Source organism: Triticum aestivum, chromosome 6D, assembly GCF_018294505.1.
Source record: "Triticum aestivum cultivar Chinese Spring chromosome 6D, IWGSC CS RefSeq v2.1, whole genome shotgun sequence".
Taxonomy (NCBI): Eukaryota; Viridiplantae; Streptophyta; class Magnoliopsida; order Poales; family Poaceae; genus Triticum; species Triticum aestivum.
The window spans coordinates 378,192,674-378,218,057 of NC_057811.1; the positions used below are offsets into that span (position 1 = coordinate 378,192,674).

Here is a 25,384-nt window from a genome sequence, read left to right on the forward strand (position 1 = left end):
TTTTAAATTCCCTCCCAACCCTCTAGTTTTTTTTGCCAGAGATCAATGTCATGTTTGCAGAAGATGCCAACATACCAACTTTTCATAACCACTTCATGGAAACTTTCTCTCTCTACCCAACAATTCTCATATCTAAATAAGTTGTTATGAGCAGGAGGGGTCCTAGTTGAAAGATGTAATGGAACATGATCAAAGAGGTCTTTCTTTAGTCCCACTATATTTGCAAGAGGAAAAGAAGAATCCCAATTTGAGGAAACTAAAATTCTATCTAGTTTGTCAATGGTGGCTCCTCCAACTTATTAGGCTAGGTATACAATCTGTTGTGCAAAGCTTATTATTTCAAACCATTAACCTTAATAATGGAATTGAAAGTTGAAAGTGTGTTATATCGACTAGAGGGGGGTGAATAGGCGATTTTTATGAATTCGTCATTGAGGAAATACTACTTGAGGAAATTCCTAAGCAACGGACTACAAGCAGCGGAATAAGTACTCAGGTGCATGCATAACAAAGCAGTAGCATAGTCTTCATGATGAAATGAAACATACATTGAGCACAGGTAGCGTGAAAATAGGATAAGTAGGCTGAAGACAAGATGACTGAAGAATTAGGATTTGAGGAAATTGAGAAAGTCTTCAGTCAAAGTCTTCAAACAGTAACGATCAAGTACATCAACACATGAATGAGGAAACGAATGAGTTGAGGAAATAGAACCAGTAGCTTGGTGAAGACGATGATTTGGTAGACCATTTCCAACTGTTGTGACAGTTGTGCGTCTGGTTGGAGCGGCTAGGTATTTAAACCTGAGGACACACAGTCCTCGCCGTATTCTCCTTGAGCTAAAGTCACACAGACCTCGCCCAATCACTCGTGGTAAGTCTTCAGGTGACTTCCAAACCTTCACAGACTCGATCACTCGGCGATCCACAATTCCTCTTGGATGCTCTAGACCATGATGCCTAACCGTCTGGAGGATGCACAGTCCTCAAAGGTAACAAGCGTCTGTTCCACACAGGAGCAATCTCTTCAGTGATGCTCAATCACTTTGGGTTGTAGGTGTTTGGGTTTGGGTTTTCCCCACTTGATATTTTCGCTCAAAGTCCTCGGAGGATGGGATGCTCTAAATGACAAGTGTCAGTTTCTCCCAGAGCAGCCAACCAGCTAGTGGTTGTAGGGGGCAGCTATTTATAGCCAGGGAGCAGCCCGACATGATAAGACATAAATGTCCTTCAATGATATGACCGTTAGGTGGATAGGATATTTTGGACAGCTGGCGCGTAGCACAGCAACGGTCGGAAATTTGAGCTCTCAAATTCCTCAGGGCTATCATGTTCCTCACTTGTAGGCAATCCGCACTGGCGAATTACTAACTCCTCAGTCAGAACCAATTCCTCAGAGAACAGAAGATCGTCGTCTTTGTCACCGAAGAAATTAACTAAACTGTATGAGGTTTCCAATGGCTTCACTCGAAAGGATTGGGTATATGTAGGATTTTGAGATGAGCATCACTTGGAAAGTGTTTCCTTAGTTTTACCTCGACCCCCTTTAACAGTATGGTGTTTCCTATGACTCAAGAAAGAGAAAATAAAACTATGAAAACAAAAGTCTTCACGCTTCATAATCCTCGCATCAATATCGAAGTCTTCAAGGTCACACCCATTTCCTCATTTTCAAAGTCTTCAAGAAAACCAAAGTCTTCAACTGAAGACATTCATTTTTAGGGTTCGACTTTCATCGTAAATATCAAACTCCTCATAGACTTATAAAACCTGTGTACACTCACAAACACATTAGTCCCTTAACCTATAAGTCTTCAATACACCAAAATCACTAAGGGGCACTAGATGCACTTACAAAAGTATATCTCCATCTAGATAAAAATAGGGGTTGTTCTTCTCACTACATATCTTTATGATATTAAAATCACCACCTAGCAAGAAGGATCCTTTGCTTTTATTACACAATTGTGCAAATGCAGCTAGGAAATGGCCCTTCCCTGTAGGTTGTGCTGAACCATAAACTGTTGCTAGTAGCATCTCATTGTGTTTTTTTGCCCATGATATGCATAATAACATAAGTAATGATCACCATAATCTCTACCAACTACATAAAAAATATCTTAATCAACATCCTGTAAATTTCCTCATGATCTACTAGTAGGAGCCAGGTGTTGCCGATGAAATTTTTTAGGGTCTTAGATTCTCCTTTGCCATTGTATATTAAAATACTTTATCATTGTCGCGATGAGACAAATGAATTGGAAACCTTGTTCGGAAATAAAATCTTTCAAGAACTTTTTTTTTGTAGGGGATTCCAGACCCTGCAATTCTAGAAAAGACCTGGTATAATTAACCATTGTTTTTTGGGGCCTATCCTTCCTTTAGCCCCCTGAACCCAAAACTAGGGAGCACAACTTGTACATTTTCCCATATGATTTAATTAGCTTAGCCTTTTCCAAGATAGCATATAAATGAGTGGCACTATCATCCCACTGTCACTATCACACTCAGCAAGTACACTTTCTTCATTATTACATTCAGGTTTAATAATGCTTTTATCAATTTAACTGACATTTATCAAATAAAGCCTAGAAGTTTCAAGAGATTTATCACACATATCAGTTTCTCATGTTCATCATTATTATAATAAGCAACACCTAATTTATCAGTTATATCAGAAAGAATGGTGTTATCTAAGTTAAGCATGATAGGGACAGGCATGGTATCAATACCTTGGGTAGTGTTTTTCTCTGCCACCCTCTTCATAGCTAATTTAGTTCTGTTAGCATCCTACCGACCAACCAGTCTGTCACTCCTACTAATTTCTCTAGCAGGGATGGAAGCACTGACCCCAACTTTGCCTACTGCAATAATCTGTTTAACTTGTGTTCCAAAAGAATATCGGAACTTCGGATATCTGCCAGGCCAGAAAATTAACGATCTGCTTTATCTAAACAGAAAGTAGAAGGAAAAAGGCATATCAACCATGTTTGAGCATCTCGAAGAAAAAAATCTTTGAATCTCCTCGTAATCCGAGCGGACTATCCGCACCAATCTAAACCCTATCATATGTGCGGCGAAAATGAGGTTATTCGAACACGTCCGTCAGGGTACAACAATCCGGCTCTTGTCCCCCTCCTTGCCCTCCGGCCTGCTCTCTTTCTCCTCTCATCTATTATGTCATCGTCCATGCCACGCCCTCCTCGTCCTGCCCCCACCTGGAGCACTGCCGACGTCCTCTGTTTGATCCCCACCCGGAGCACCGTCTTCCGAAGTTGTCGCAATCCCATACATGGTTGCCACCTTGGATGCCACCCCAGTACATCCTAGTCCTCCCAACTGCTGCCGCCATACACCTCATTCACCACATGCTCGACGAAATACTCTTTTGACCTTTTTTGCACATTTGTGGGGACACGCGATGGAGTCATTGTGAGTTTGTTGCCCTAAATAATGAGTTTATTACAATGAGTTCTTCGATTATTTGTCATCACCTCGTAGTGTCATCATCAACATCATCCAAGGACAACATCCTACAACGTGATGATGATGATGAGCACCCTCGAAGCAATGGAGAAGGAAGAGGAGCACGTTCCTAGGTTCAACGTCTGGCAGGATAATTGTTACTAGGAATAGGACAAAGGACCATGTGATCTCTACAACTACTACTTCAAAGCCCCCGTTATATCATGAGGACTTCTTTCGACGTCGCTACCAGATGTGCAAGTGTCTGGTCTTGCGCATAATGGAGGTTGTGAAGCATTATGATAGTTGACACCGATGAAGGATACTTCACACTAGGATTGCACCGGAGCACTGTCATTATTTCCTTGTATAGAAATGTATGTTTGGATGCAAGAAAGCGCATGCATTGACACAATGATATGATTTGTCATCACCATGATGAAGGTATTTGGACCGGAGTAGTGGATAGAATGAAATGTCAAAGACACATACAAACTTTTGGTAATTAGAGTAGCAAGAGGCTTTCACATTATACTTGGTTGTGCCGACTGCATGCATTGACAATAGAAGAATTATCTGGTAGGTTTGTCAGGGCAATACCAAGGTCACATCAAAGAGCCCACCAACACTATTGAAGCAGTTACATCAAAGACTTGTGAATTTAACACTCTTTCTTTAACATAGCATGGTCTCAAAAGGACCAATGTGCTTCAATGATCTTCCTTGTTTAAAGACTCCGAGGGAGAAGCTCCGGAGTGCAACTACACCGTCAACCGACACGATTAGATGAATACAGGTGAGGCTCGACACCTGCTGTCCACGAACATACAGAGTGCCAAATTTGACCATTGCCATGTCCACAGACATATGTGACGTCAAATTCGACCATTGCCCTTGAAGATGCTCTAGCAAACGACTCCACGTATACTCAAACTTCAAACACCTGTGAAGATCTATTTCCTTTCACATTTCAAATCCGCCTATGTGAAAATGCATAATAGACTCGTCGAGTACAGACACTGACCAAATGCAAGTACTGTACATAGCATAGGCTTACTGCACAATGGATTGGTTTAAGTCCCCGTTTCGTTTCATCTCGTTTCCCCACTCCAAAATACTACTACTATGAACGCCGGCAGGCTCCATGACCGGTGAACCAAATACATACTGGCTGCAGGGTTCAGCTGAACTGCGTGCGGGCATGCCAAATTTCTCGGCTGGTCTAGTGGAGTCTTCATGAATCGGCTGCCAAGCTCTTCCGGTGGATGCTCATGAACTTGGCGATAAATTCTGCACAAAGCCAACAATTAACTTTCATGGTCTCAGGCTGTTTTAGTTTACATGATAGCATGAGTGCCAAATTACCTTCCAGTTTCAGCAGTGCACTGGCTCCAGCCGGCAACCTCTTATCCTGAAATTCAGTATCGTCGTGCATGGTTATCATAGCTCACAGGGGTAGTGCATTTAAAACAGAAATATCCCGAGGAAACTTACGTAGTAGGCGTGCCAGTAATAAACATCCCTCTTTATGTTAGCATGGATTCCCTTCAGGAACAGCTCTACAAGTTTCTGCAGGGAAAGATAATAATCAAGAATGAAGTTTAATCACGCGGTTATGTCTGTGGAGTTATTTAGTAGTAGCACCCTGGAGGTTAAATCTGAATAACTCGTACCTGGAGAACAAGTTTAGGAGGCACGGATTCAACCAAAAGTTTTTGGAGCTTGCCTCGTACCAAAAACAACCTGTGTAATACTTTGACGCGTTAGCAAATCAGTCTGCAATGTAATCGCACAGCTCAATAAAATTTTCCTGTGTTAGTAAAATAAATCAACCAATGGTGACTGATCAAAGCTGCGGCAATTCATAAAGTGAAATATTGGTGGTACTTGAAGCATAATGATAACATGTTCACAACCAATGAGAAGTGAGGAAGGACAATGAAAACATTCATGTCTAAATTTTGTTTTACTCCAGCAAAGAGCGAACCTTTTGGGAGAAGGATCTTCTAAAATTTCTGCTGCGAGTTCCTCAAGAACACCATCCCATCCTAGCGGTATAGCTTGTCCATCAACAAAGGGGTAACTGGTCGATCAAAGGGAAAAATGGACGTGAAGAGCACATGCTAGGATCATCATCATAATGCAAAACCGAAGGAAATAAGAAGACTTGAGAAGAGACAAATACTACAAAGCATACTTGTTAGCTCTGCATGCCTCCAGAGCTAATATCGCCTCCCTCAAGTTGTGCGCGGATCGGGTCGCAATGGTGTAAGCCAAACTTGCGGGGAGATCGAAACTCTCTCTTTTTGATATGTGATTGAGAACCTCCACAACCTGTTTTGTATTCAATTTGCAAGTCAGCTAATGCAATGCATCCGAAAATGAAAGGCAAATACTGCAAGCATATTTGTGAGTCATCCGTGTTTCATTTCATCAAGATAAAACGGAACCTCAATCCCGGTGGATACAGGACACTCTCAGAGCCCTCCGCCCGCTGTGTAGCTGCCAGGTAGGTCCCCATTGACAGAAGTCGATTTGTTTTCACGTGTTGCTTCCACCAAACCCCACACAGGCAGGGCACACTGGCACAGCACGCCCGCACCTTCGTGGTCGCCTTTCTCTCGCTCGAACCCTCTCCTTCCTTCTCGCGGGTTTCTGGCGGCCGTCTCAAGCGAGGAATCGAGGCTCGAGAGAGAGACTGCTACCATCGCCCCTGACGGAGGCCTGGGACGAAGCCCAGGAAAAGGCCCAGCCCACAAAGAGGATTCGGCAGCCAGCCGAGCGCTACGCGTCTGACGACTGGGTCATGAGGTTTCTCTCTCTCAAAAAAAAAGTGTAAATCCATCAATTGAAAAATAGCCGTTGCCTTCTAATCCATCACTCGGGATCGGAAAGGCGGCCTTCATCTCGGAGCAATCCCCCATCCAATTCGCCCAAATCCGCATCAGGCTGCTGAGAGAGAGAGAGAGAGAGAGAGAGAGAGAGAGAGAGAGATGGGTAGGGCAAGAAGGGGAACGGCGGCCAAGGGCACGAGGAGGCCGCGTCCCGCGGCGAAGGCGGCGGCCGTGGCGGGCGACGGACATGAGGAAACCAAAGATGGACCTGAGAAAGCCGCCGGCGGCGGGGGCGGCTTCTTCTGCTGCTACCTCCTCCGGTCGCTCTGCCCGCGCAGCAAGAGCCGCACGTACATCGGGTACCCCCCCCCCCCCCCACCTCGTCTCGCATCAATCAAAAACCCCATCTTTGCTTCTTGCACCTGATTGATTGACGGTTGTGTGGCAGGTTCACGGTGAACCCGCGGCGGCGGATCCGGCAGCACAACGGCGAGCTCCGATGCGGCGCCTGGCGGACCAAGAGCGGCCGCCCCTGGGAGATGATGCTCTGCATCTACGGCTTCCCCACCAACGTCGCCGCCCTCCAGGTAATTAACCAACCCTTCTTCCCCTTCAAAGACCTGCTTCGTTGGATGGCGGGTAACGGCCGCTCCTCTGCTTTCTGCTAAACGTGGCCGCCCCTGTTTCTTGGCCTGCAGTTCGAGTGGGCGTGGCAGCACCCAACCGAGTCGCTGGCCGTCCGCAAGGCCGCCGCCGAATTCAAGTCGCTCGGCGGCATCGGCAACAAGGTCAAGCTCGCCTACACCATGCTCAACCTCCCTTCATGGGAGAAGTAAGGCTCCTCTCTCTTTCTCCTATCTCTAGCTGCTCCATCCATGGATTCTTCTTTTCTTGGGGCCGACCAGAGTTGACTAGTAACAGTATACTGATGTGAACGGCTGTTCTGATGCCTGTGCCTGTGTGTGTTGCCAGCTTGAATCTCACGGTGAACTTCTTCTCCACCAAGAATACCAAGTTCACCGCGGGCTGCCCGCCCCTCCCCTGCCACATGAAGACTGTCGTTAGCCCGATGGAGGATCTCCCGTGCTACGTCGAGGGCCTTTCGTCCGAGGACGATATTATGGAGCCTAGAGAGGATGAAGAAGAACCATATGCGGCTGTTGGCGGCGACGCTTCTGATCATGGTTTGCAGACACTGGATTTGGAAACCGGAATTGTAGGCGGTGAATCAGACACTGATGAGTTTTTTGCTCCAATGGATCGGAGTGAGGTCTTTGCATCAAGAATTTCAGAATCCTCTGCAGCCCAACCAGTGGAAGAAGAAACCAGAATTGTTGACTGTGATATTGAATATACCATTGATGACTTCGGTGAATCAGACACTGATGAGTTTTTTGCTCCGATGGAACGGAGTGAGGTCTGTGGATCAAGAATTTCAGAATCCTCTGCGGCCCAGCCAGTGGAAGAAGAAACCAGAATTGCTGACTCTGATGTTGAATATCCCACTGATGACTTCGGTTACATGGAATGGGGCGGAATTCACGAGACATCAGAATTGCACGTGTCTAGAACACCACCTCGATGTTCCTCGAGCTCGTGCAGCGATGATGTTGCTGGAAGATCAGTAAACTGTGTGACAGGGGAAGCATCTCAAGTGTTGAAGGCAGGTTCAGACGATGGTAATCTTTTCTTCCATGAAATTGATGTGGTAGACTTGGTTACACCAGTCGCCCGGTTTGCTAGAGATTGCAGCAAAGTGGCCAGCATTTGCCCCAAGATTATTGATCTGACAAATTCCCCTATTGTCATTGAGTTGTAATGCTTTGCTGGACTGATCAGGTACAAAATCTTGTTGTAGTAAAATGGTATCACAAAATAACAGCCCAGAGATGAGACAGGCGTATACAGTAGGCAGATTTGTACAAGACTGGGTGTTGAGACTCGCAGTACTCTTTTCTTGAGACAGAATTGTTCACACACACAAAAAAAGAACAAGTATTCTTGTTGTTTTATCAGAAATAATTTATTGGGGTTCTACTAATATCTATCAAAATATGTCATTGTTTAGCTGCTCATTATCTTGGTTGGATTGTAATGCAATCATTATTTTCTTTAACTGTGTTGAGGTTCTGAGACTGGGCTGTAATTTTTTGACACCACATTATGCTTTCCGTGGGTTTTCATGGAACGTTTGAAGCACCAACAGTAAGGATGGTAGTTTTACTGTTGGTACCCGGTCTTACAAGAGTGGCTATTGGAGGCACTTTGCAGACTGGCAATAACCTCTAATAAATAGAGAAAAGTCATCCACTCCAGCAGAAGACCCATTTTGTTATGACATATGGGACCCGGCAGTCACCAATCTTAATGGTTCTCGGAACAAACTGCAGCGTTAGTGTTCAATCTTATTTCTGTGTTTCTAAATTGGAGACTTAGCTAGTTGATAAGAAGCTAATGTGTATTGTAATCACTGGAATTCTGTAAAATCTCATGTATGCATTAGATACTTGTTCTGCAATCTGCATACACACCCAATCCTTCGAATGGAAGTACAAAAAAAAACCCGGAGAAAACTCACCTCACGTGTATTTGGCACACCAATGCTAATAAGCTTACAACGGTTTGTAATAGAATCAAGAAGATGGGGCCCATCTTGGCAAGTCATTATTATCTTGCATGAATCAGAGGAGGAATCGATTATCCATTTTATCAAACGCTGATTATTCTCACTAACTTTGTCAACATCATAGAGAACAATAACTGGAATCGATAAATAAGCGTGTTAGGAAGTTTTCAAAAGAAATGAGAATTAAAAAAACAGCACTGCACAGGATGATACCTTTGAAGTTCTTTGTTGCAGATATCTCAGTGATTTTATGCTTACTTGACATTTCATTTGCCAGAGCTGTCAAAGCATATCTGGCATTCTTGGATTGAGACCTCATATTGAGTTCGACATGGTGATCACTTGATGACAATGGGACAAAAATGGGGGCAGATGCAGGTCCCTGCCAAAATCAGGGGAACCCATCCTCACTTAAAATTCCTATAACATAATTACCTTATGTGGTGTTCTTTTAATATACTCCCTCCGTTCCAAAATAAGTGTCGTGAAACCACGACATTTGTTTTGGAACGGAGGTAATATTATGGAAAACCTTTTCTTGCGAACTGAGGGCATCAATGTGTATAATAATTAGATGTAGTGCCACATGGTAAGCAGTATGCACGCATTTAAATGTTGACTGTTGAGCAATGAAGAATTTATGTTTTTATTCCACTCCAAAAGTTGTTGGGATGAAATGATGGTTCAAATTTCAATTGTCTCAGAGAAAACAAATATGCTAACCTGGTATGGGAGATGAATTAGAAAAGAGACTGCAAACATCAACATTACAGAAATTACCTAATTTCTTTTAAAATGCTGAACAACACAAGACATGAACCACAAACTAGATCTCTATGGACTTACAGATGCACTTTGACACGAAATTACATATAAAGTTAACAATTTACAAAGTTCATTTGAGAAGTAATATTATTTTGGCTCAATACTTGCAGTGGTCCTTGTGAATTGTTTCCCTATCCTTTAGCTACAACGATGAGCTAGCAAGCAAGACTGCATGAACCTAAGTAAAGCAATTTCGTCTTCCTTCAATGATACAATTAAACTTTTACATTGTCTTCAAACAAGAAGGCCATGATTTTATGCAAACTACAGCATACAATTGTTGCAATTGGCAGGAATGTTGCATCAGCATCAAAATGAGCTCAAGTTAAGGGATGTCCAAATACCCTAAAGTGCATAAAACAACTATATAACATCTACTTGTCCATGACAGGACTAACCTGGGCATTGCAACTCTTCAAATAGTGAGATACCTGGAAAAGGAACAACAAATAGTTAATGCGGTCTATAATGTGTAGTATATAAATATGGCTTATTGCAGTGTTTAAAGTTGTACATTCAGAGAGGAATCACCAAAGATCTCAGTGAGTACTGCTCTGCATAATGATCTCTTTCCTGATCCTGGAGGCCCTTTGAGAATGATATGAGGGCAAAACTCAGGCGAGATCTGTCAAGAACGGGAACTCACATTTAGAAGTCTAGATAGCTAACATTGAGCTACTGGAACAATTATCTATAGATTTTAGCGTAGCCATGCAATTGCCAAGCAAATTTATACAAATTAGCTATTTTTGGATTTAATGTAACTGGCCGGTAGAATGAATTAAGATTAACTGGAGTCTTTTGGCTCAATTTTTTTTTTTTGAACCATAACATAAGTACTCCGGTTGAGAAATTAACCAAGTGAGTTCTTGTTTAATGACAAAGTTACATTGAGATTTAGAAATTATGCTTAATAAAACTTGTGTAGTTAGGAAAGAGCTTGAAGTTGTTACCAATTGTTTAAGCTGTTGAACTTGCTCCCTGTGACAAGTAAATCCATTCAAAGTCCGTGGACGATATTTATCAGCCCAGAAAAGTCTAATCTTCTCCACAACAAGTGCCTTCCGAATAAAAGTTGATTCAGAATCATCATTTGTTTTGTGGTTTGTCGGTTCTGGTTTACGACATGACTTTCCAATCACACATGGAAACCAAGCATCATTTTGGGTCTTCTGCCTGCTAGAGGTGAATTTCATGACGCCTCCAACTAGTTTCCCAGTGAAATCACTGAACTTTCCACTGTCCCCACTAAACCGGTCACTGTTTAACCGCCTACTCAAAGTGGTGCCACTGCTAACTTGGGAGTGCCGACCATTAGCATAGATGGTGTTTGTAGTTCGTGAAAAACCAGTCCTGACTGAAACAAACTGTGATGTCCGGCCCAAATTATTGCTATTTGCTTGAGTAACATCAGCATCATCGACGTTTGAATCAGAGGTGAAGGATTTGTCAATACTGTTATTCTTTACTAATGTTTTCGCAAGCGGGGCCCTACAGTCACGGGAGAAGAAAATGTCACCTGCAGACTCTGTGCTTGTACATGTATACTCATTATGTTTGGAACTAGGCCCCTTGCTATTTGCAACTAACTCATTGATCTCTGGGGAACAATTTTCTGCATGTGAAGCACCTTTCATAACATCAATTGAGTCTCTTTCTACCTGTGTTGAGACAGGAGTGCCACGGAATGCAGGAACTCTAGAAGGATGCTCCTTCTCATGAGGTCGTAGCTTCGGTGTAGAAATTGACCGGCTACGGGATATCCTCTCCTTGATCGACGATCGACTAAATTTTTCCATAGAAGGCCGAAATCTGGGAGGTGTCCGGCTGCTCTTCTTGCGTGATTCATTGTTTCCACCAGCATATGGGGAAGTATGGCGTCTCTGTTCGGTGACCCTGGGAGGAGTACGATTATTCCTCAAGCTTGAAGTTTTCTCATCAGGATAATCTCTTACACGGTTCGGAGATGTATTTTGCCTTCTAGTACCAACTTGGGGGTCCCTAGCAGGATCTTTAGGCAACCGAGTCCGCTGTGATTTCAATATTGCGTCATTCCAAGGGCTATCATGCCACTCAGTTTCTGTATCTGAAGGTTCATAGCCACTTTTGGGGCGTGTTGACTGCCTATTGTGCCCTGCATTGCTATCTGCAGCTAGCATACTTGATCACACAAATCTAAGTTCCTGCGGTTCAGAAAAATTGCATTACTGTGAGATCAACAAAAAATTACTAGACCCTTTCTTAAATTGCTAACGACCAAGATTAATTATGGCCTAGCTTGAACTTCAAACAAATCCAAAGTAACTTTTGGCCTGTCTTCTACTGCATGATAATACCATAGCAGCAATTAGTTCACAATGCAAATATGCAACTACAATGGTGATAAGGCACTCTGCTAAATAATTTAGCTTGACAGCAATCCAGCATAACTTGTAGAAGACAAAAACATTAGAATGATAAGTAAAACAAAAACTTACTGTGTGGCGCAAAATGTAAATTCCGCTAACATAGTAACATGGACCCACTGTTATGTTAATTCAGACTCAAGAGACTAGTCAACTTTAGCAGTATTAGTTTGGTGTCCGCAGGTTTTACTCTCCCGTTGCTCTATCATGGAATTCTTGATGTATGGCAGTACTAAATTGCAATAGTTCACTTTTTTCATATGACACATCAAAGAAATTATATATTCTAGTGAATATCTGGATAGAAAACTATTTAAAAAAAGGGTAAGTCATCATGGCCTTTGTGTGAACAAGCTGAAAACCCTGGCTCCTAGATATGGAAAATACTTTTCCATACGTGACAGGCCCTAGTAGTGGCTGTCTCTGAAATTGCAAGCGATCGAAGGAAAAACAAGCAATTTGGTGGGGAATTTGCTGATTGATTCACTCAGATCCGAAACAAGATAGCTAGGGTTTTCGCCAGCCGGAACACGGCGGCTACAAGGGCCAAGCCCAGAATAATCCCGATCCCCTCTCCACAAGCTGGAGGGTGGTTTATAAAGCAGAATTCAGGGTAAAGTAGAAAGCGACATGTTCGACAGGTAAAAGACAGCGCGGTAACTTTTAAAAAGTAGGACGCGACGACTCTGGCCGTCCAGATGAAGATCGACGGCTGTGGTCACACTTTAACGGCGAAGCGGTAAGTTCTCCTCGCGACCGCCAGATCACAGATCGACGGTCATAGCTCCTCCAGGCAATAGCTGACGGTACTGTGGCTCATCCAATGAACTGCTACAGTTGGCGGGCCTGACAATACGATCCCGTAGCCGGTTCACTATCTTGTGATAAGAGAACAATTCAAGCATCCGGTGCAACAAAGCCAAACTAAAACTAGATCAACAAGTTCAGGTCGCAGCTGACATATGAAAAGTACTGCCCTGGAGAAACCTTTCCAGACACATCAACTCCTTGGAACACAGTTGGCGGGATTTGAAATATGGTATTGACCCAGGCCCTGTATTGACCAGGGTAGCAACGAAGTGTACTGCCAACAGTTGAAAGTAGGCTAACACAAGAAGGTTTAGGTTGGCACTGTCAGGCTTCGGATGCAACTATATCATCACCAAAAATTCATGCCGTACATGGTAATGTATATGCATACGTAACATCATTGATGGATTGGATTAGCGCATCTTAAGTCCATCTGTTCATGCCATCTGATTGAAGTATCAGAACTCAGGTATCTCGAATGAAATATCTGGTTGATACCTTTTGCACTAACCTCATGTTATCTCGTTCTTAAGAAGTTGCAATTTTCGAATAAACAAAACGTATAGTGCAAATTGACTCAAATGAATCGAAGACGAATCAGGGAAGTTGTTACCTGAAGGACCAAGGGCGATATGACTTTCTTTCAACATATACACAGTTTAAGGCCCAAAGGGAGGACAACAGCAGGAGTTATAGAGACAGATCAGAGGAGAAAGACAAGAAACACAGCTTTTCCTTGCTGTGTTGGAAATTCTTGTCCTTTTCTTCCACTCCACCTAGGAGAGAAGAAACCAAAGCACAAGAGAGGAAACAGACACTCTGCCCCATTCCCTAGGCTGCTTATACGAGAAACAATCATGTATTCCTATGAACACCAAACATATACCTAACTGGATCCAGAATATGTAGGACCCAACCACTATAGACTATTGTCATGATTCTTTGCTCACATTGTGCTGCTGAACTAACTATATTACTAAATACATAATGTGAAATACTTATAAATAATCCGTAGGATTCTAGAACAAACATGGCCACATGCCAAAAACTAACAGTGGTGCTTCACAAGATTAGCTGGAATAAACAGGAGAAAAAGCTAAGAGCCAGTTAATTAACAGACCGGACAGGAAAATAATAAGAACATCTGACGGCTTCATATATTTATTGAGCATACAGAACTCGATGCTTATTCATCACTCCCCACTTCTTTCAGAGAACAGAAAAGGGACCGGAACACATTAAAATGTGAGCACAAGAACTTGGAACACATTCATCATTCTCATCATCATTCAAAATGTCAATTGAAACAAAAGGTTGGTACTTATGAGCAACATACAGATCACCAACATTCTAAACTAGTGTATCCAAGTACTCGCTAACTGTGGTATACTTTACATCAGGATACAGTTGAGTTCCTTCACTTCTTGAGTCAATTTCAAAATACGTGTGATCACCCTTAACAAAAGCTGAATATATAAATATCAAATCCATTTTCAGAGGAAACGGTGCATCTGCAAATAAAAAAAGAGAGAGAATAAGACTTTACAAAAATAAATATAGAAAAACATTCACGTGTTATTCACAAACTACTTATAAACATAGGAGCAGAGTTATAATTCGTGGTGAGTCTGTATTCGCAATTATTCATGCCAAGGTTCAGAAAAATGAGAGGTCAGTGCTGGAACTTGTAGAGTAAGGCGAAAGATAAAGAAAAAGTATTAGCATCTAAACTTCTACTACCTCTGTTACTGCTAAAATGTCTTATATTTAGAAACAGAGGATGTATTAGATTGCAAGGGGTAACCACAGCTTATGTTTTTCTAACTGAAAGAACGAAACCACATCCTTCCATTTACAGACAACTGTACCAGAAAAGAGCATCAGAACCTTTCTCAAAGTTGGATTTGATTAAACCTGGTGTTTGAAAGGAATAACCCTGGCAGCAGAGCACATACAAAAGCAACAGAAATAATTCTACTAATATATCATGGAAACCTTTCACCAAGAGTACTGTTAGCTTACTCTGAATGTTTTTAAGGAGTTGCTCTTCAGTTATATGTATCTTTTTTAGGCATTTGTTGATTTTTGTCTCCCAGAGGCTAACCAATTCATTCAGTGAGTAGATATTTCCCAGAGGTCTCAGATACAATGTCATGTTTAATGTTCTGGGGTCCTCTATGGTACACACCGTAAATTTAGCCACATCGCCCTCTTCAACGAAGATACCTGCAGAGACAAAATCTTCCTTGAGGGAAAAAAACAGAACATGGAAGAAACATTTTACATTCCAGGTATCAGACAGCAGATTAGAGAGAAGTAATATCACCAGACCTTTAGTATCTCCTCCACCAAATATCGTAACTTCATCTCTTGGAGGGGCATCTAAACCCGGCTGCACTAGCGAAGGAAGCAAATAGCGCATCAGGAAGTTGCAGTAGATGTACGTGTGAGGAATATCCTCGCTCTCTATTAAACGGCGGATTTCAGCTTTCTTCTCATAGAAGCCATGGTCCATGTCACAAATCTGCACCTTTGTGTGATCAACTCCAAATTCCGCCGGAATAAATCTCTGCATGAATTCACTGCAACATCAGAAGCAATGCTTTGCATTTTCTCCGCAATTCCTTCATAATAATAAAATTGCGATGTAAAATCTTAGATTGCTAAAGGACGGAGATATTGAAAATTGCATTTGTTTAGGACGGAGATATCTGTCACCTTTTTGGTTGTGTCTCCTTGTGTGGTGTAGAGCTTTTATTCCAGATTTTTCCAAGTAATAAAGTTAAGCCTAATGAGCACGTTGTCCTATGTCATTCCCCTCCATTTCACATTTACTATGTCATTTCTACTAATGCAGGTGCTACCCCACTAATTAGACTAGCTAAATACCCGTGCTTTGCTACAGGATGAAACAATATTTGAAGAGTGGTGGCGTGTGACCGATTGTCCTCAGCCACGGTGGCTTTGACTGGGTTGTGACAATGTCGGTGGCTAATTATTCTAGGTGCATGTGAAGCGGTAGATTATGGGCTGTTCTGGAAATAATCTCTACTATTAGGGAAAATATGGTTAGAAAAACTCCCTACTACTACTAATTATCTGCAGGCCTATAACTGTATGACTAATAATTAATTAATTGCATTAATGTCTCTACTATTAATACTCACCTTTACGCGTAATTAATTGGCTAGCTAATTAATTGCACCGATGGCTTGATTTCAAATTGATACTACTCTTTAATTAACAGCGCTAGGTTTCCAAATTGTTTTTGCATTAATGACTGCGTGCGAAACAACAATGTGCCAACTACTCTTTAATTAAACCCCACTAATCAGATATGCATACGCCTGATCCAGTTGAACTGGAGACCTCACCTTCACGCACCCAGCTTCCTTTATAGCCCGAATCAGAGGCTTCTGCTCGAGCGCATGCTTCGTGGGCACCGCGCAGATGACCACGTCCACCTGCCGCACGGCTTCCAGCAAGCTCCAGTAATCGTCCAGCGACCCCTGAGCCACACGGACGGAATTGGCACGTCAGTCAGGTGGAATGGAGATTTCGGCACAGGAAGCGGCAGTAAGCACTCGGAATCACGGGCGTTTACCTTGAGGATGGTGGCGCCGGCCGCGGCGAGCGGCTTGAGAGGGGCGGAGTCGGGGAGAGCGAAGTAGTGCGGGCGAATGAGCGCGAAGGTGGGGTGGCCGGCGGCGAGGCTCGCGCGCACGAGGCTTCCCCCGAGGCGGCCGGTGGCGCCGACCACCAGGACCCTGCTCCTCGCCGCCTCCTCTGACATCGCCGCCGATCGACGAGCCGAGCCGAAGGATGGGGGAAGAAACAAGGAAATGTGCGCTGGAATCAACAGGCGCCGTTGATTGGCGTGCTTGTTTAGTGCCAGTTCATTTGGTGGCTTTTTTCGGCGGCTCGTAGAATAAGCTATCCCTGCCCAGTTTATCCTAGAAGTTCAATCAATTTTTTTGACTGTTTATTTGACATTTGACTGTTTTTCAATTCGAAAACAGTCAAATTTTCTGACCAATCAACACAGTACACCTTTATTAGCAGTAAAATCACTAAACGGGTCGGGTAAACATCCCATCCGGTTTGTCCTGAACAAACAAACCCCCCTCCTGATTCAGGGACCACACAGCAAAAACAGTCGAACACCAACTCCCTCATCCATCATCTCTCTTCACCTCTTGCAAGAACAAAAAACTGAAGGAGTTTCCTGCATGTACAAAATAGATAGATCAACATCAGAAAACATCCCAGAAAAATCCATAGTGTAAAAAACCAGAAAATTACAGTGTAAACCCCCTATGTAACTAGTCTTTCCTAACAGTTTACACTGTAAATTCCCCATAAATTCCAGTGTAAGCATGTAGACAAACGATGCTATTACATTGTAAGTACACAAATAATTACAGTGTAAATCATAGACATCAGAAAAGATGAACATCAGAAATTACAGTGTCAATTTCCAGTGTAAGTCCTAGAAATTACAGTGTAAATCCCCATGTAAACTAGTTAATTTCCAGTGTAAATCCTAGAATTTTACAGTGTAAATCCCCATATAAACCCAGTCAATTTCCAGTGTAAAACCCAGAAAATTACAGTGTAATCCCCATGTGAACTAGTCAAAACTTCCAGTGTAAAATCCCAGAAATTACAGTGTAAATCCCCATGTGAACTAGTCAAAAATTCCAGTGTAAAATCCCAGAAAATTACAGTGTAAATCCCCATGTAAACTAGTCAAAATTCCAATGTAAATCCCAGAAAATTAGCGTGTAAATCCCCATGTAAACTAGTCTTGCACCTAGAAAATTCCAGTGTAAAATTCCCATAAATTCCAAAGTAAAGAAATGATGGAATTACATTGAAAAGTATACACTGTAAAATCCCCATAAATTCCAGTGTAAGCATGTAGACAAAAGATGTAGTTACAGTGTACATCATAGACATCATAAAAATTCCCCATGTAAATCCAGTGTAAATCCAGTGTAAAATCCTAGAAAATTACAGTGTAAATCCCCGTGTAACTAGTCTTGTACATAGAAATTTCAAGTGTAGATTTCCCATAAATTCCAGAGTAAAGAAAATGGTGTAATTACATTGAAAGAACACTTTACAGAGTAAAAAATGCAGCGAAGACAAATGATGTACTTACAGTGTAAATCACATAGTAAATTAAATTGTAAATGCAGACTTACATTTAAAAAAAATGAAAATTACACTGTACCTACCTGGAAATTTTCCACTGTAAAACCCCTAGAAATTCCACTGTGAAATTAAACATGTAAAAATCCAGTGCAAAACTAAAGGGTTTTTACACTGTAGTTACCTAGTAAATTGCAGTGCAAAACCCCTAAAAAAATACAGGGACTATCTCCTGCCCCTCTCCCAATAGAAAGAAGCATTTCTAAAAAAACTTTCATCTATTACTAAACGTTTTGCTCTCATGATTATGTTAACACTGACATTCTACTTTCCAAATGTCATAGGAGAGGAGCGTGATGAGCGTAGTAACTGAAAAGGATCTACTAAGATTATCACAGGAAGAACTCATACTAAATGTGCGATGCAATTGCTAGAACTTTGGGAATATGTTTAAAATACATAAAAGGGTAAAAGGCTAAAAATATTATGATGCAGGAAACATTTTCTTTCACTGTGCTCCTTCACTCCGACATTATATACAAGGTAAAAATCCCAAAAAAATACTAGGTGCATTCAGGAGATGTCTAAAAAAAGAACTTGTGATGAACCTTGCAGGTACATTCAGGATTCAGGAGAGGTATCTATGAACATTACCGAAACTATCTACGAAAACTCCAGGAGCAAATCAGATGACAGCTTCATCACAACAAGAGATGACAATGTAAGCAAAACAACAGCTGAATAACTATTACAAGAAAATGCCGAAGGAAAACACACTAACAATCAATAAACTTACTTTGTAGACACTGGAGGCAGAATTGCATCAGGAAATACCAGCAAGCGAAGATGGGGGAGGAGAATCCAATCCCTGGGACACAAACCTGTTCTATAACATGAATCTGCAACAGGTACACACCACAAAAATTCAGAAAATACAAAACAATGAACATAAATGAAGGGCAGAACATGTTCAGAAGAAAGTAACTGAAAACAAATCCCTAAAAGTTGCAGGACCCTCAAGATGTTAACCCCAGTAAAGCAGTAGCTAAAACAAACTCAAGCGCGGGTGATAGCAATGAAGGAGGAAGAAAAGAACAAGAAGACTCACTTGGACAAGATGGAGATGATGAATTCCTTGATGAACAAATTACACTGTAAGTGCAGAACAAATTACACTGTAAATTTGGGACAAATTACACTGTAAACATTGGGTACATTACACTGTAAATGCAGGACAAATTACACTGTAAACTTGGTACAAATTACGCTAGGATTACACTGTAAAAATTGGCTAGAATACACTGAAAAGTGCTATACATGAAGGGGGGCATGTACACAAATCCCCAACTTCCTTCAGAAAATTACACTGAATGTGCTGGCACAAATTACACTGAAATTAAACTCAAAAATACATGCCTGCTTGAACTCAAAACATCATACAAAACATCTGAAGTCAATTACACATCAGCATGAGAAAAACCTAACTCTGTATAGGCACAAAAGCAAGCTACACAGATGCATACAGCAGCAATCATCAGGACGTAATAGACCAGAACACAAAAATCCGTGGAATCACGCACCTACAGGGGGGTCACATCTACACAATCCCCCAAACTACAACAACCCGTGGACAGGAGACATGAAAACAACCACTGCATCTACAACTATATCAGCGGCGCGGGGAGGCGCACAAATCACGCACCTCCACCTTCAGCAGGGGGTCAACCATAAAATCATGCATCTCCAACTACAAAACAGGTGCTCGGGAAGACATACAAATCACGCATCTCCAACTCCGGCAGGGAGTCAACAAAAATCATGCATCTACAACTACAAGCACGGCACAGACAAATCAGGCATCTCCACCTCCAGCAGGGAGTCAACAACATCATGCGTCTACAACTACAACAGTGCGCGAGACGACAGGGGCACGACGACAGGGACGACATGAACTCACCTAGATCTAGAACCAGACGCAAGCAAAAAGCACACGGGCAGAGAGCGGAAGAGAGCGGAAGAGAGGAACAACCAACCGCGACACTGGGGATCGAAGAGAAAGGGAACAAAAATCAAAATCGAGCGGCGAGAATCGCCATGGACGGGGAGAATCGCCTGCTGTGCTGCGCCGCTCGAGCTTATCAAAACAGAGCGTCCAGAATGGGGAAAGGGGAAAAGACACTCTCCCAAATTCAAACGAGACAAAAACCGAACAGAGCCGGGCCAGCGATAACGGGCGGACAGAAAACCGCGCCCGGTAAAAAAAAGCGGACCCGGAAACAAACCCGAACAGAAAACACAAAACCAGCGCGAATCTCCACGCAAAAATGGACGGACAACAATTCGAATAATGACGAATTGCAAAACATTCAGCTGTAAAATAGCAAATCCGATTTTTTTTAAAAGACTACTAATTAAGATAGAAAATAGTTTATTCCAGCTTATTTTAGAAGGCAGAAAAATAACTGGCCCTTAATCAGGCAGCTTGAAACGGCTCAAGTTGGAATTTCACTGATCCTAATCAAGTTTACTAAACTATTTCAAATAAACAGAAATTGTCATTTTACCGTCAAAATTTTTACTCCCTCCGTTCACTTTTGTAAGTTGTTTCAGACAACTCAAAATAGGTTGTTTTGCACATTGTCTGAAATGTCTTCAAGGTATTATAAAAGTGAATAGAGGGAGTATCATTTTGTGAGTCTTATTTATTTATTTACCCATCGCTATGCCTATGTCTAAGGTGGTGGTGGACCGATCCGGAGATTATGCTGCTACCCATGTTGGGTAAAAACCTCCATGGCCTCCCGCTCCAGCCGCATACACACCAACTTAAACAATAAGTACTCCGTTCGGTGTAGCATAGACCACGTACTAAGCCAGTGCGTATAGCGAAAAATTGCTTGCAAAGGAATAGAGTTTTTAACATTGAAAACCAAATCATTTCTCCATGGCCACATCAACCATAATAAGGCATACACTTCCACCCTTATTAGCATTTTGAACCTATTTGGAATATCGCCCAACCAATGACTAAAAATATTGGCAACACTTGTGGGAGGATATAGATTGGACGGTATTTGGATGACTGACCATGTAGAACGTGTAAACTTGCATTGAGAAAAGAGGTGTTTGATTGTCTTAACAGGAGTACAAAAGCTAACTTTAATGGTATCTTTGACTCCAAAATTTCTTGTTATTATCCACTGGGACCTCTGAGTGCGTGAGGGCATAATACATAGAGTCGACTGTGAAGGGCACATTTTGGTGAGATTCCAGCGAAACACGTCCCGTCCTTATGTCAGATTAATTGAATCCATTCGGGATAACAGATTTTGCCATGACATAAGACAAGGACCAATCAAATCCGGCCCGAAGAAAAATTTCGGCAAGAAAGAACTAAGCACTTGTGCAAGAGTATCATTCTTATTGTGAACAATGCAGTACAAAGCTTGACATTGTTCTCGGAGACTGCCATTGCCTAGCCAGTTGTCCTCCCAGAAACCAATCTCTGGCCCATCTTTTATCGCAAATGATACAAAGCGGAAAACATGTTTCTTTGCCGCCATTAGACCAGCCCAAAAGTGTGAGTCATCAGATTTTCAATAGGCTCGAGACACAACCTTTTGGTCTGGATACTTATTGAGCAAATTGCCTCCCAAGCTCTAGGAGGCTATGAACTGCACGGGGGTTCTCTAACCCCCGGTAATTCCAAGCTATAATCTTCATTGCTTTCCGCAGGGCTGATCTGCCAGCCCCGCCTCGCCGGTTTCCGTGGGGCTGTTCCAACTATTTCTTCGGGCATGCCCTTCTTCATGACAGTTTGCTCATCAACTTCCATCCCACCCCTCAGGGCCGGCCTTGAGGGGGGCAGCAGGGCGGCCACCCCGGGCCCCCAAAGCTAGGGCCCCCCCTCACACGAACATAATTAGCCCATGGCAGATTCTCGAAAAAAAGTTAGCCCATGGCACAAGCTCCGGGAGAAACAAGGCCTGAGATGCACACGTAGTTGGTAGCCCACGACAACGTTATCATGTATTCTTTTCGATCGAGAATTGATTGACTGATTCCTAGTGATTTCGGCTGATTCCTTTTCGCCCAGATCGTGAATAGCAAGCCGGTTTTTATACCATCTTAGTTTAAATTATTAGATGAAACCTTCATAATTTATTTTCTTGAGAATCATATTTGCTTTATTGAAGTAGACGTTAGGAAACAATGGTTATTAGGTGAAGCTGTCAGCCACACATGACGCCCAAAAAGTGAGAGCGTGATACGTCTCCCAACGTATCTATAATTTTTTATTGTTCCATGCTGTTTTATTATCAATCTTGGATGTTTTATAATCATTTTATATCATTTTTTGGTACTAACCTATTGACATAGTGCCAAGTGCCAGTTGCTGTTTTTTTCATGTTTTTTATATCGCAGGAAATCAATATCAGACGAAGTCCAAATGCCACGAAACTCCATGATGATTTTTTTATGGGCCAAAAGGAAGGCAATGGACCCTGGTTGCACCTGGGGGGGTGCCCCGAGGGGGGCACAACCCACCAGGGCGCGCCAGGAGGCCCAGGCGCGCCCTGGTGGGTTGTGCCCACCTCGGGTGCCCTCCGGACCGCCCCTTTGCTCTATAAATACCCCAAAAATACCAAAACCCTAGAAGCATCGACGAAATATTCATCCAGCCGCCGCAGAGTCCAGAACCACCAGATCCAATCTAGACACCATCTCGGATGGGGTTCACCACCTCCATTGATGCCTCTCCGATGATGTGTGAGTAGTTCTTTGTAGACCTTCGGGTCCGTAGTTAGTAGCTAGATGGTTTTCTCTCTCTCGCTGAATTCTCAATACAATGGTCTCTTGGAGATCCATATGATGTAACTCTTTTTGCGGTGTGTTTGTTGGGATCTGATGAACTTTGAGTTTATGATCAGTCATATCTTTTTATATCCACGAAAGTTATTTGAGTTTCTTTGATCTCTTATATGCATGATCTCTTATAGCCTCGTATTTCTTCTCCAATATTTGGGTTTTGTTTGGCCAACTTGATCTATTTATCTTGCAATGGGAAGAGGTGCCCGGTAGTGGGTTCGATCTTACGGTGCTCAATCCCAGTGACAGAAAGGGAACCGACACGTATGTATCATTGCTACTAAGGATAAAAAGACGAGATCTATATCTACCGCCATATAGATAAACGGATCTTGTCTACATCATGTCATCGTTCTTATTGCATTACTCCGTTTTTCCATGAACTTAATACACTAGATGCATGCTGGATAGCGGTCGATGTGTGGAGTAATAGTAGTAGATGCAGGCAAGGAGTCGGTCTACTAATCTTGGACGTGATGCCTATGTAATGATCATTGCCTGGATGTCGTCATAATTATTTGACGTTCTATCAATTGCCCAACAGTAATTTGTTTACCCACCGTTTGCTATTTTTCTCGAGAGAAGCCACTAGTGAAACCTACGACCCCCGGGTCTTCTTTCTCATATATTTGCTTGCGATATATTTTTCCTTTGCATTTTTATTCAGATCTATTAAACCAAAATTACAAAAATACCTTGCTGCACTTTATTTTATTTGCGATCTATCATTTCAATCTATTACAACTTTCTCCTGTCCACGTACTGTTTCTGGCGCCGTACCCCGAAAGGGATTAACAACCCCTTTAATACGTCGGGTTGCGAGGTGTTGTTACTTGTGTGTAGGGGCAGTTGACGTTGTGTTGCTTGGTTCTCCTACTGGTTCGATAACCTTGGTTTCATTTCTGAGGGAAATACCTACCGCCGATGTGCTGCATCATCCCATCCTCTTTGGGGAAATACCGACGTAGCTTCAAGCGACATCAAAAGGAGTTTCTGGCACCGTTGCCGGGAGGATCTTCATCATAACCAGGTTCCTAATCACAAATCTCGTCTCCTTGCAATTTACATTATTCGCCATTTGCCTCTCGTTTTCCTCTCCCCCACTTCACAAAAATTTGTCGTTTTTTTTTCGCCTCTCTTTTTTCGTTCGCCGTTCTCTTGCTTTCTAGTCTCGATGGCTAGCGTCCCTACTCCTCCTTTGTCACCAGATTTTGAAGTCTTGTACTTCAAGCAAAGACAAGGAGAAAATTTGAAAGATGCCTGGTATAGGCTTATGGAATCGTATCATATTTCCAACTTAAAGGGGGATGCCAAGGTTTTGCTTCATAATTTTTATATAGGATTGGCTTTGCATCATAGACAACTTCTCGATTTTGCCACTAAAGGAAATTTTATTGAACTTGATGCCAATGCTGCCTATGAAATCTCAGAGGGAATTTTGGGAATTCCACCTCAAAAGAAGGGGTTTCCTTTTACCCCTGAGGGAGCTCAAATGCTAGACAAACTTGGTGATTTGCATAAACATATGGTTGAAATACAGAAATATAATGAACCCCTCAAACACCTCAATGGTAGTATCAATCGCATGAATACTCTGATTACTCTTTGCAACAAGCGATTGGATATTTTAGATCTTAAGATGGTTTCTTTTCCAGAGAATTTAGGGAAGCGTAAAGAGCCTCCCGGGTTTGATAAAACCCTTACAAAAGTTGCCAAAACTTCGGAAGACAAAACTTAGATCCTTGCTTTATGCCTAGCTAAGGGAGTAAACTATAGCGCTTGTTGGGAGGCAACCCAATGAATAAATTTTGTTTTTGCTTTTTTCTTTCTGTTCTTGTGTGTTTACACAATTATGCTACTGTTATGATTGTGTTTTTTATGTTTTAATTAGTATTTGTGCCAAGTAGAACCAATAGGATCTTCTTGGGTGATAGTTGTTTGATCTTGCTGAAAAAGACAGAAACTTTGTGCTCACGAAAATAATTGTTAAAATTCATCAGAATGCGATAAAATGCCAATTCTTTTTGCAGAAGATCAATATACAAATTATCTAGGTTGTCCTAGTTTTTCAGAATTTTTGCGGTTCCAGAAGTATTCGAACATATCAGATTGCTACAGACTGTTCTGTTTTGACAGATTCTGTTTTCTTTGTGTTGTGTGCTTATTTTGATGGCTCTGTGGTTTTCTTTGATGAGTTTTTGCCATAGAAAAGTTGTAATACAGTAGATATAATACAAAAACAAAATAAGAATTGGTTTGATACAGCACTTATAGTAGTGATTTATTTTTCTTACACTAATGGATCTCACGAAGGTTTTGTTGAGTTTTGTGTGATTGAAGTTTTCAAGTTTTGGGTTATCTTACGATGGATGAAGGAAGGATGTAAGAGCCTAAGCT

At 42.1% G+C, this 25,384-nt stretch overlaps 3 protein-coding genes across 12 annotated transcripts; 1 reads left to right on the top strand and 2 right to left on the bottom strand.

Annotated features, from left to right (window-relative positions):
- Positions 1-4,370: 4,370 nt before the first annotated feature.
- LOC123145215 (uncharacterized) lies at positions 4,371-14,010 on the bottom strand. The gene is made up of 12 exons (XM_044564581.1): positions 13,578-14,010; positions 10,703-11,932; positions 10,264-10,374; positions 10,148-10,180; positions 9,138-9,306; positions 8,877-9,058; positions 5,662-5,798; positions 5,452-5,547; positions 5,138-5,207; positions 4,959-5,033; positions 4,830-4,875; positions 4,371-4,754 (listed from the first exon to the last, which is right to left on the bottom strand). Exons 2-12 carry the CDS (start codon positions 11,906-11,908, stop codon positions 4,699-4,701), a joined length of 2,181 nt encoding a protein of 726 aa, XP_044420516.1. The 5' UTR covers positions 11,909-11,932; positions 13,578-14,010; the 3' UTR covers positions 4,371-4,698.
- LOC123145216 (uncharacterized) lies at positions 6,183-8,428 on the top strand. Its single transcript, XM_044564582.1, has 4 exons — positions 6,183-6,657; positions 6,747-6,885; positions 6,997-7,130; positions 7,271-8,428. The coding sequence occupies exons 1-4, from the start codon at positions 6,458-6,460 to the stop codon at positions 8,115-8,117; spliced, it is 1,320 nt and encodes a 439-aa protein (XP_044420517.1). The 5' UTR covers positions 6,183-6,457; the 3' UTR covers positions 8,118-8,428.
- Positions 14,011-14,210: 200 nt separating the features above from the next.
- On the bottom strand, positions 14,211-20,307 carry LOC123145218 (probable pinoresinol-lariciresinol reductase 3). 10 transcript variants are annotated; one of them, XM_044564587.1, is made up of 8 exons: positions 20,152-20,305; positions 19,227-19,293; positions 18,915-19,017; positions 18,773-18,814; positions 16,569-17,189; positions 16,339-16,473; positions 14,987-15,533; positions 14,211-14,475 (listed from the first exon to the last, which is right to left on the bottom strand). In XM_044564587.1, exons 5-8 carry the CDS (start codon positions 16,755-16,757, stop codon positions 14,315-14,317), a joined length of 1,032 nt encoding a protein of 343 aa, XP_044420522.1. In that variant the 5' UTR covers positions 16,758-17,189; positions 18,773-18,814; positions 18,915-19,017; positions 19,227-19,293; positions 20,152-20,305; the 3' UTR covers positions 14,211-14,314. The 10 variants fall into 10 exon arrangements, with proteins under 10 accessions (XP_044420522.1, XP_044420525.1, XP_044420523.1 ...); XM_044564590.1 differs by having other exon boundaries at positions 19,227-19,270; positions 20,152-20,297; XM_044564588.1 differs by lacking the exon at positions 18,773-18,814 and having other exon boundaries at positions 19,227-19,270; positions 20,076-20,307.
- Between the last annotated feature and the right edge of the window lie 5,077 nt (positions 20,308-25,384).

Coding starts and splice junctions, on each gene's coding strand:
- LOC123145216 (XM_044564582.1), top strand. CDS start 6,458: ATGGGTAGGGCAAGAAGGGGAACGGCGGCCAAGGGCACGAGGAGGCCG. Junction 6,658..6,746: donor AAGAGCCGCACGTACATCGG/GTACCCCCCCCC, acceptor GTTGTGTGGCAG/GTTCACGGTGAACCCGCGGC. Junction 7,131..7,270: donor AACCTCCCTTCATGGGAGAA/GTAAGGCTCCTC, acceptor GTGTGTTGCCAG/CTTGAATCTCACGGTGAACT.
- LOC123145215 (XM_044564581.1), bottom strand. CDS start 11,908: ATGCTAGCTGCAGATAGCAATGCAGGGCACAATAGGCAGTCAACACGC. Junction 5,548..5,661: donor GAGGCATGCAGAGCTAACAA/GTATGCTTTGTA, acceptor TTGATCGACCAG/TTACCCCTTTGTTGATGGAC. Junction 5,034..5,137: donor CTCCTAAACTTGTTCTCCAG/GTACGAGTTATT, acceptor CTTTCCCTGCAG/AAACTTGTAGAGCTGTTCCT.
- LOC123145218 (XM_044564588.1), bottom strand. CDS start 16,757: ATGTCAGAGGAGGCGGCGAGGAGCAGGGTCCTGGTGGTCGGCGCCACC. Junction 16,474..16,568: donor CCGGCGCCACCATCCTCAAG/GTAAACGCCCGT, acceptor CGTGTGGCTCAG/GGGTCGCTGGACGATTACTG. Junction 14,476..14,986: donor ACTCCTTAAAAACATTCAGA/GTAAGCTAACAG, acceptor TTTTATTTGCAG/ATGCACCGTTTCCTCTGAAA.